The sequence below is a fragment of the Anarrhichthys ocellatus genome, unplaced genomic scaffold (genome assembly GCF_004355925.1).
Source record: "Anarrhichthys ocellatus isolate YVR2014 unplaced genomic scaffold, GSC_Weel_1.0 scaffold2, whole genome shotgun sequence".
Lineage (NCBI taxonomy): Eukaryota > Metazoa > Chordata > Actinopteri > Perciformes > Anarhichadidae > Anarrhichthys > Anarrhichthys ocellatus.
In genome coordinates this window covers 14877554-14888954 of record NW_022280032.1, presented here as the reverse complement: position 1 = coordinate 14888954, position 11401 = coordinate 14877554, and the positions used below count along the sequence as shown (strand labels likewise).

General features: G+C 38.3%; 1 protein-coding gene across 1 annotated transcript in view; it reads right to left on the bottom strand.

Moving 5' to 3' along the window:
- Positions 1 to 2395: 2395 nt before the first annotated feature.
- cd44b (CD44 molecule (IN blood group) b) overlaps positions 2396 to 11401 on the bottom strand; it is a 13434-nt gene continuing 4428 nt past the window's right edge. Inside the window, exons 2-8 of the mRNA XM_031858062.1 lie at positions 8734 to 8899; positions 7544 to 7686; positions 7329 to 7394; positions 5727 to 6080; positions 4789 to 4869; positions 4543 to 4621; positions 2396 to 4313 (exon numbers count right to left, since the gene is read on the bottom strand). Coding sequence (XP_031713922.1) covers positions 4100 to 4313; positions 4543 to 4621; positions 4789 to 4869; positions 5727 to 6080; positions 7329 to 7394; positions 7544 to 7686; positions 8734 to 8899 — 1103 coding nt within the window. The 3' untranslated portion in view covers positions 2396 to 4099. The remainder of the gene's footprint in view (positions 4314 to 4542; positions 4622 to 4788; positions 4870 to 5726; positions 6081 to 7328; positions 7395 to 7543; positions 7687 to 8733; positions 8900 to 11401) is intronic.

Below are 11401 nucleotides of genomic sequence, written 5' to 3'. Positions count from 1 at the left end.
ACACAGCCTAGTTGTTGATTTAAGTGAAAGAACAAACAACATTTGATGCATTCAGATGCCTGTTACAGTATAGAGCAACATTCCTCAGGTGACTCATCTGAACCATTTTGTCTTTTGAATGAAGAAAACTGGCTTTAGTCTCAGACATCTTTGTTTACCTGGTGCATGTGCATTTAAAGCTGCAAGACAAGGATATATCTAGATTGCACCTTGTCTAAACGCCCCATCTTCACAAACATTATGCCATCAACGTTATGGAGGTTTATAGAAATCCCACTTGGTAAACTGCCTTTACTCCACTTGCCTTTTTGTTGCTTTCTACACAGAAACTATATGCACTAACAAACACCTGGAACTGGAGCTGAGTTAAATAGCACTGGATGAAATGGGATTTGATTGATACAGTATTTCAAACAAAGAGCTAGTATATCTTCAAACTTGTCCTTTTCTACTGAAATGCGTCTTTTTGAAGAAACTCCTAAACAGAGCTGAAAACCTGTCATACTCCTGCCAACAACTTGCTTTCCTGATCTTACTTTTCTAGACCTTTCCTCTTTGTAAAGCTGTTGTAATTTTGATGTAAAGGCAGAGCATATGTGTGGGGGAGTTACACAACTGAGACAAAAAAAAGACAAAAATATTCTTTCCTACTGTTTCTACATATCAATAAGTGTTGTACCTTTGGTGTACATATACAAATATAACTAATAAATGTTGATTCATAACTAAATGTTGGTATTTTGGTTGTGTGATTATTTTTTTTACATCATGTCACATAACTGTCACACACACACAAATATACAATTTTCATGTCTGTTTCTGTCATTCAGTTGGTGTCAAAACGACACTCAGACAGTCAAGCCCATGTAGCTTTTACTGATGTAATATTCTAAAAACATTATTAAATGAAAAGCATTAATGTGTCATATTGAATCACAGGCAAATATAAGCTATAATAATTTAGATGACTAAAGTAGGGCTAAATAGATTAACAATCATCTTCTTATTGGCTATTATTAACCATGTCCAGTCTGCCTTGTCATTTATGCTTTATCCCGACAACCACTGAAGAAATTAGTAATTTTTGAAAATTTGAATGATGCCAAAGAAAAACAGGAGCTGAACATTTTAAATATGCTGTCATTCATACCACAAACCACCTGATGCACAGATCCATAAGGTTTCTATCACCACCTGAGATAGCAACGTCATCATAAGGTTAATCCCTAAAAAACACAATACTATGACTTTTTTTGACATGCTATACCACTTTTTAAAGTTCTTTATTAATTAAATATTTGTTGGACTAACTACATAACTAAACTACTTCAAAAATAAATGAGTAAACGATAAAATAGACAAAATTAATGAAATTAATAAAGAATATGAAGAAGAGTACAATGAATAACAATGGACCACAAATAAATCAAAAATATTACATGTGACCAGGTAAAATCAGGGACTCATATCATTGAGTGGTGTCAATTAAATCCATCGATTGATGTTTTTGCATTAAATTTAGCTAAAAGGAATTTTGCACGTTTCAGCAGTTGAGTGTTTTAGATGCACCAGGTAAGAGTCTTTATATTAGTTTTAATTTAAATTAAATGTATATCTTTAGTTCTAAGATATTTTTATCTCAGATTATTTTATTACCTGACTTAAATGTATTTTGCCTAGAAACATCAGACTCAGCTACATCTGGAAATTGTATTGTTTCCCTGGACGGTTCTGATCGGCAGATGGGAGGTAAAGCTGTACGAAGTGGCAGCTGTTCCTCTGTGGGCATCTCTGCATCTCTGCATCTTGTTGGATGATAGTTTGTTGGATCGCATTCCTCTGCTCCGTGGCAGTTGGTTCGGCTTCCTCTGGTTTCTTTGCACCTGGTCGTCTTCTTCACGTTTCATCATGTTGTTTACCACATTTCAGTTTTTATCATCTTTCCATGGATGATTGTTACAGTAGTCATTTTTTTTAGATCTAGGAACAAAATGGATGGATAGCAGGTTTCGTTTGACGAGAGACGTTTTGATACTACTTGGTACTGGATTATTCGGACGATACTTTAAAGGCATTGAGTACCGATACCCAGGCCTATGATATAGTATGCCATGAAAAAGTCAAAGTATATTATGACTTGTGACTTGTTTAACTCTGTTTAACACTTGGATGAAAAAAATGGCATCTTTATCTTTCAAAATGGTCGTCTTCATCTAAATCTTTGCTTCCTGAATTAACATATTCTCACAACATGACCCTGGTGCCATGGAAACCACACTTCTTATGTGAGGAAATGTAAATACTCACATCCCACTGTCATGTCATTCACTTGCTCCCTTTTGTTTTCACACATACAGAATAATTAGTGAGTGAAAACACACCACACTCCTGCACATCTCTTTCTATGCACATTTATTTTCGTCCATGACATTACAAATCTTTTCAGCAACATCTTTTGTTAATTTGTCATAAAACCTGCCTACTCTAGTACATTTGCTACTTCTCCTCAAAAGGAATCATGAGAGCAAAAGCAGGGGGAAAAACAGAAGAAGTCAGAAACAAAACAAAAATCTGTTTGCAATCGCTGTATGTAATTCTGCATTTTCATACTGAACCAGAAAGAATGAGCTGTCACACAGAACAATATTGATATGACACAATGTATGATATATTTCACCAATGAGACGATCAGTAAAAAACGGCAGCATTTTGTTTACATGTGTGAAATGTAAAAAGCCGGGCACATTGGGGCTTGGGCAAGCACACAAGCTTCATTCATCACACCCCTCCCCCCCCGGGAGCACGTGGACAACATTGTCACAGCCCCATTCGTATGAAGAAACCTTAACATTGTTATGTGCTATGCTCCCCATTATCATAGGTGCCATGTAGTTTATCATCTAAAGCTAGGCCGCTGTCACTCACTTGACACAAATGAGAATACATTTTGCACTCAAATTATGATGAATTTATCCTATTCTTTCTTTTACCTTAATCAATGTACACACTGTGTATATAGTATGCATACATATTTTTTTATTATGCTACCTACAGTATAACATTCGGGAATTCATCGTTATTCCCAATCCAATATAAATGTATACCATAATAACTGACTTCAGTGGTGCATCAATTGCACAGTTTTAGATGCTATACATCAAGTTGATTCATACAATATCCACTCCACTCTGACTATTGCAAAATTCAGTCACAAATGTGTACTTCGGAGATACTGTCTTCTAATTAAATAACCCTAAAAAACCTCTTTATTTAAAGGGGATACAAAGCCCCTTTCTAGCAAACAACAAAAAGCACTGGCAGCTATTGCTAAGGCATTTCCAAAACACATACGTTATATACAGAGACCAAGAAAAAGGGAATCAAAGCTGCATACGTTAAGGTAGTGACATCCCCAATTGTCTTAAAAATGGAAAAAAATCTCCAGTCCACAGGCAATGTCTGAAATATACACAAAGTTACAACAATAAGCAAAAAAAAAAGAAAAAAAAAAAGAGATGAAACACATGTAAAACATCAAAGGTTGTTTTGCTCGAAATCATGATTTATTTTTTTTTTCAATCCGCAGTATCTCAAATATAACGGTTGTCATCATTGACTCATCATTTCTCATTTAGAACGAAAGGCCCTACAATTTGGGATCCACCAACTATATAAAAAAAAAAATCAGACCCTCATCACCCCTCCCTTTAAAACCCATGTCTATCCAGCGCCATCATTAACAAAGCATACAACTCACAAACACACAGAAGTGACACGATACACATTCACACACCCTGCTGCATCAATGCATGATTCCCCACCATGATGCTCTTTGACTGCCATGCAGTCCTAGCTAACCTGGCATACCAGACAAACAAAATGATGCACATGTTGGTTTGAAAGACCCTGCAGACCCAGTACAATATTGTACCTCAGTTAGACAATCTTTCTAAATAACACACACATATACCCTTGCTCAGTGTCCATCCAATGCTGGCCACTAGAGCAGTCGCGGTCCCCCCCCCCCCCAACCCGTGTTTGGAGCCCCAACCCGTCCAATCTAACAATCTCCTCACTCTAACCCTGCCTATCTATTCTCTCACGCCAGCTGTTCTTTATCTGGCGACTCCTCTAGTGTGATGACGGTGAACTCCTCTGTGTTGCCGTTCTCCTGGATCTTCTCCTTGTTCATGAGGGTCACCATTTCCTGCTCTCTCTCCTGGGCGTGGGGGCTGGATGCTGATGCTGCAGCCCCGTTTCCCTCGCCACCGTCTTTCGATGTGATCATCAGGGTCTGCTGTTTGCCGCACCAGCTGCAAGAGTACATTGAGACACACTTATTTATTATATATTATTGATTTTTCTATATTTTTTTGCCATCCCCCAGTCTGCAGCAAATAATGTGATAATTTCAAAAGTGACTATTGACTACTGTGCACAGAAAGGCAAACAGGGGGGGCAATGTGTCTGTCCAAAACACGTAATATGACAGCTCTATTAGTGCAAGAGCAAAAAAAAAAAGAATAGCAATCAAAATCATACCTCTTTCTCTTGGCAACAATTGCGCACACAAGAAGAATAGCAGCAACGGCTACAATCACTCCAATGATAACCAGCCAGTCTGGAAGGAGAAATAACAAGCCATGAGTCAACAATATTAAAGCGGTCAGTAAGAAATAAAGATTGGATTCAAATATGAGTGCACTTTTCCCAACATGATCTTATTTGACTGCATCACTATGGGCTTCATGGTGATAGAAATGTATGTAAAGTAATATGGCTGCTCACTCGATGAATTGCTGCTCTCCGAGTGATCAGTCTCAGCAGGACCCAGGACCCGTCCTTTGCCATTAGGTCGTTGTTGTGGAGCTGCATGTCAACAAAACAAAAGGTAAACGTTAAAATCATCTCACATATAGCTCATTGACTGACAAATTGAACTCAGAAGAACCTAAACACAAAACTAGATGGAATATTGAAATGTATTCGTGGCTGTATGACAGAGAATGTCTTTTACTTTATATTGCCTTCAATTGAAAATGCATATTCATCCCTTTGTGAGGCTGCAGGTTTTGTGGCACCATGCAAGCTACATATTAAGTTGATTTCCCTTTAAATGATCTGGATAAAACTGTTATTTCTATTCCTGATATTTGTCTGAAAATCCAACTAATTTGATACATATATGTATTTATATATAAATTAATGCCATTATTAAATACTTTTAAGCATTTGATGCGTTTGTTAAATACGCTGTGCCCGTTTGTAATTCATCCTAGGGACATACAGAAGCAGAATCACTGAGGCCTTGTCATGAATCCACTCCACAGCTCAACCTAACACAAGGGGGCGTCATGTGTTCCTAAAGTTACTCCAGTCCACCCAAAACCTGTTACATCTGATACCAGGAAGTGCTGTTCTTTAGAAATGCTTCCGTGCATTATAAATCTGCATTTTCTAAGATAACAATTTTGAATTTGCAGAGGTCGGAAACAGTATAATGTAAACCAAGTATTACTAGAGAGTTAAAACAGCACTAATTTTCTCAAATAGAGTCTCCACTAAAACTGAACATTACAAGCACCAGGAGCTTTTTGTGCATGGCTATTATACAAGAACGCATTACATTTTCAAGTGTTGTATTCACCCAATACTTTGTTGAACCCAACTCAACATGCTTAGATTTGTAGCAGTTATGTGTTGGTTTTGCTTGTGTTTTTTCTTACGCTCTGTTATGGCATCCTCTCCATCAGGCTGTTGCTCATTTTCAATAGGAGGTTGTGTTTTCTCTGGTTCTCCAACAGGTTCCATTGGAGAGGCTTCCTCCTCCTCAGGGAGGGTTGGACTCACCCCAGATCCAGCGGGATTGTCAAACTCGCTTGGGATGAAAGTGGACCCCACACTGGTGAGAGTAGCGGTGGCTGATGGGGTAATTTTGATCACATCCCCAAGAGCATTTTCCCCAGCGGCTACTGTCGGCTCACCGCCCTCACTACCAGAAGCATCCTCGGGTCGGGTTTTTGGAATGGTCTCTTCCTGGCCCTCTGCTGATGTTGGGGACCAAGGTGGTGGGGATTCAGCTGATTGGAGAATAAACAGGGTCATGTAAAGTTTTAATCATACATTACTTATGTTAGAACAACATTAACCATTTCTTAGCAATATGGCGGTGTCTATCTGAATATTAATTACAGTGTTGTAAAGCCTGATAACGTTCTCTCGTAGGATTTAAACTTGTTTTTATTTTTCAATGAATGTTATAATGCCACAGTAATTTTATAATAATTTATTACAATGCAAACCACATGCATACGAAAGTGCGTGCTGAGTTTATCACTGTCTTATACTCAGATAACCCCTTAAAGTGTTATAGCATGTATTATTGGTGAAGCCAAATAATTGAACAAATTCTCATCAGACCAATCAGAGAGAGCCATTAAAGACATTGCATGCTGCAGGTCCTATTTAAATCTACAGCCCACACTTAGTGTCGTCTTTCTTGCTGCGCTTTACCCCATGATCAATATTTTTAAACATAAAAAATTATAGTTTTGATTTTGTCATGCTTCTTAAAAGTCATGTAAACTGACAGGGCTCGGTTGGAGTCTTCCAAGGCCACTGTTACATTGTTGACGGTCTATATTTCAGTGCACTGTATCACCATAAATATTGTCACATCCATGTATACTATGTATTTAACATATCAGGACCAATGTTTTTATTATGCATTCACAAATCACTATATGTAATTCCGATATTTCTCTGTAGGACAATACACAACTTCAAAACCTGCAATGAGGCCACGTAAAATGCAACCACAGCTAATGTATGGTCTATGGTTCATAATAAGTAACGTCACACAGCTGTCTTTTCGTTTATCCAGAGCTGATTTAGGTTGACTGTAAATCCCACCTCAAGTAACACTGCTTGAAGCTGAGAGGATGATGGTGTTGACTAAAAAGACGAGATAACTTGGTAACTAGACCGAGATGTTGTTTAAGATGGGTTTTTTTTTTGGTTTTCTTTGTTTGAAGTTGTTCAACTGCGGAGGGTTTGTGCTTTCTGCAATAGAAGTTTGAATTTCTAAATTTTGTTTCCGGTCAGTTCCATGGCAGATGCCAAATATGATATCATTTTCATGTTTTTAGATGTTGACATCCTGTACATTATTTCAGTTGGTCTAATGATAAACAAGTTACACTGCCTTCAATCTATCATTTTTGCTTTCACTTTACCGTATATCAGTGCTTAAACTTTTGATAAATGGTGACAAATGGGCACTATAAGTATTACAGTAAGTTGAGTGTGAATGGGTGTATTGTACTAACCTGGTGCATCTGAGGGTAAGATTTCCTTTTCTAAAAAAGCTTTCGTGCAGTTCATCTTGGGCCCAGCTGGTACATGGGGAACAGGAAGTAGACTTTACCAAAAGTATCGAAGGCAAATAACAGCAAGTCTACGCCATGCAGACTGTACATTTGAGTATCAGTTCAATTGTGGACTGCACTGATAAAGTGTAACTATTTCCTGTGGACATAGTCACCTTCATCATCATAGCACAAGGCATCAAAGAGTTCTTCAGGCTTTTCACGTGAATAAATAATGAAGCCTGTCATGTTCTTTGCACAGTTTTCATGGTGCGAGTGTCTGAGTATGGCAATGCTCATATTGCTGATCCAACCGTTTCTGAATGGACACAACAGTATTGTTATTAGAAAACATATTTCACACAATTTGTGACAGATTGAGACATTTGTTGATAGAGAATACCAGGTCTAAACACATTACATCATAATAAAAACCAAGGTAATTCACATTGCTCAGAGTAGAGAAAACCTTTGGGAGCAGATGGTGGTTTCTTTTATTGGACGTTGACGGCATGTCTACCACATGACAAACATGGTGTATCCATATTGTCGAACTGGAAGACCTCTAGATTGTCTTTTCTGATTTTAATATCTGGATGAATTGCAATAACGGAGACCAAGTGCATTTACAGTTTAAGTTAAATTGTGGGTTTTAATAATGATGTAACGGATTGTGTACGGACCCAATTGCAGCACACAGGATTCCAGGAACCGTTGGCTTTTATTGTAAACTTAACAGGTACAGAGTGATACATCAAAAGTCTCTGGCAGAGCAGCAGAAACAGCAGGCAGAACGATTCCAAGTCAGGAACAAAAGGCTGGTGACTTTACCGGGAGTCAGGCGAGACGGGCAGATCAGGGGCAGGAAGGGTTAACAGGAAATCAGTTCGGGATAAAGCGCTGGAAAGTCTGGCATAGAATAGCAGAGAACAATCTGGCAATGTGTGTTTGAGAGGCAGGAGTCTATAGTGGCTTGATTAGTGATCAGAGGCAGGTGAGTGAACAGGTGAAGGGAGTTAGACCGATGAGGAGAGAGTGGCTGACAGGTAGAGTGAGGAGGGTGTGGAGCTGAACTGTGACAGATGTCTGATAATGAGCAAAGTATTCCCTGTGATTGAACTGAAGGCGATCCAAAAGTTGAAATGTTAAAGGATGTGAGAGGGCTACATTCATGGCAAGATCTTGAGAAAATGGGGTCCATAAATGTCAATATTCTGTATTCCTTTCATGTCTTACAACTTAAATACTGTACTTTCTATTCAGCAAGCATTACAATGATTTAAAAAAAGAAATCTTCAGTAAATATAAAAGTCTTCCTCACAGCAATCAATAACGGTAATTGTTCAACAAAGGCTTGTGGTTTCACCTGCACGTTTCCATGTTGTTATCATAGGCCTCCTGGACTTGTTCTGCACTCGCCAAGTTGCTCTCCAGCTGCTCACACACCTTTTGAGCTGTGTCAAAGTTCAAGGAGTGACGGCTCGCTCCCTCAGCCAGAAATACTCCGACATAACTGCAGCTGCGGGAATTCACTGTAGGGAAAGAGCAGGAAAAAATATAGGTTCAGTGTCGCAGAGTCTATCATGTTCTTTTTTAATGTAACACTTGAAATGTTATGTTCAAATAATTTCTAGCCAGTAACAAGGAACCACAGACTGAAATTTTGATTTTAGAGGACCTATGGCCTCGAAGGGAATACAATACTTCGAGACGAGATGAGATATTGTTCCTTTTAATACACGTAAAACATGTCATTTCATTTTGTTTGTTTTCCAATTTCCATAGCTAAAAACATATTTCAAACAACCAGATAGTGAGATAGCATAAAGATATAAAGAAAACATAGCCATTCGCTCAATTCAACTACCATGTTGTCCATTCAGAAGATTCAGTTATTGCATCCTGACACTGTGACGGTGCGCATGAATGCTTTAATTAAATGTATGGTAGGTAAAATCTTGATCTATGGCCTACATGTGCAGTGTCTTTTGCATCACTATTGAAGCGTCGAGTCATGAGACGACTGACTTGTTCAGATGACTTGCACAGAAGAGTCTTGAGACCGGCAGCATATTCATCTACAGTGTTTAGCCACCAGGTCCTGCTAAGTCATTTTTGTTCAAAACAAAGTGTGCAAAGCGGAGTAGACATAGCGCTTAAAGACAAGGAAGGTTAGACAAAGGTACGCACACAAACATACACTATGCTAGATGTCTTGTAAATAAATAATCAATCATGCTATAACAAGACAAAACTTCACTACGCTCTCCACCACGCTGACTGACTTCTTTCTCAAAAGGTTTAGCCCAAACAAAATGCTGTTATACGTTGCACTGACAGTGGTGTAATGTTTGTCTCTCATGGGATGCTGAGCCTATTTGCTTGAGTTTGCTTGACTAAAGGAGAAACCTCAGGGAAATGACTTTCCCTCAGTGAAATGAAAACAAAAACGCAAACTAGGCAGCATGGGTATATGTGTAAACATGTAGATCACTTTCAAATATCCATATGTCCATTACAAAGAAATACATTTCAGAGTTTCACAACACCTGGGGATTTTTCTGATGTGAGCAGGTGATCATTTGTATTGAACATGAAAGAGAGAGACACCACCTGGGAAGAGTCTCACGAGATGGGACACACACACACCTGACACTGAATGTACCCGTAACTTTGCCTTGCGATGTTTACACGGCTCCCCCACCCAGAAAAAAACAGTTTAGTGCATGAGAATTTCTGTTGAAGTCTACTGAAAGCTATTTTAAAAAGCATTATGTACAATAGCATAAGATGTCCAGAAACTAATATTGAGGCTTATCAGATAGCGTTTAAAGAACTGAAAAGCTGCAAGATTGTCAATACTCTCAAAATAAAAATAAATTCAGTGGGTATCATATCCTGTATCGTTAAAACGTGAGACTAATTTGCATGAGCAGAAGCAAAAGTAGGATCCTTTACCACAAACACCAGATGTCATGTGATTTATTGGAATCTGTGCAGTTCATGCAGAGAAGAAACCAATATCTGCACATATCTATCTACTGTATCTATTTGGTGCTTGTTTATATGTGCTACCATGGTGACAGGTACACAGGATGTGAAAAATATCTAACACACAGCAACAACACCAGACTTGCACAAGAAAATACCACACCTATATATATGGATAGCAATGTTTCTCATGAGATTCATGCAGTGACGCCTGGCAAACAGGACAATCTGCATCCACACCTGCTTCAAAGTATTTGAACAAATAAAGCAACTACAATGCCAACTACTTACAGTAAACAACTTCCACTGCCTGGATGTATTAAAGATTCACAAGTCACTTGGAGCGCAAATACACAGCCAGCAGGTATAGATTTTTTAGCAAGAATGTGTAAGAAATTAGTTATGACTCCACAAGATCTATACCAAAAAATATAGAGCCACATGTTTTCTAATCTGGATTTTGTCGCTCACAGTTTCAGCGGGAAACTGAAAATAAGGATCCCAAATTAGAAGAATAAATCATGCTGGGGGCACTGCATCAAAATATAGTAATGTTTCTTCTCTTTTCACAGTTAAAGAATCTTAGAATTCTTAAAACTTGTAAAACCTGCTCCCTCACAATATCATAACTTCTAGACCAATTAAAATGCCTGTACAACATAATGTGATTGTACTGCTATGTATACTACACTTGTGAAGCTTTGTTCAGACTGCTTCAGAGAGAAATTAAATCATTTCAGGGGTTTGCGTTGCTGTTGTTGTTGCTGTATTAGATTGCTTGACTTTGAACAGCAAGTGATCACATTGTTATCACATGCTCCACAGTGATAAATTGTTCAGCTATAGCCTCAGCAAAGAGGGAGGGGCACTGTTCAACCACCAACTGTACAGCTTTTCCAGGCTGCATTCTCAATTTGACTCGTGCATTGTAAATGCAAGAACTTTAAAGTAAAGGTTTTTTACGAAATTATGATGTTATATTGTGGCCGTGTTTAAAGCTGACTTCTAAAAGACAAGATGTGATAGAAAAAAGTGTACCACCA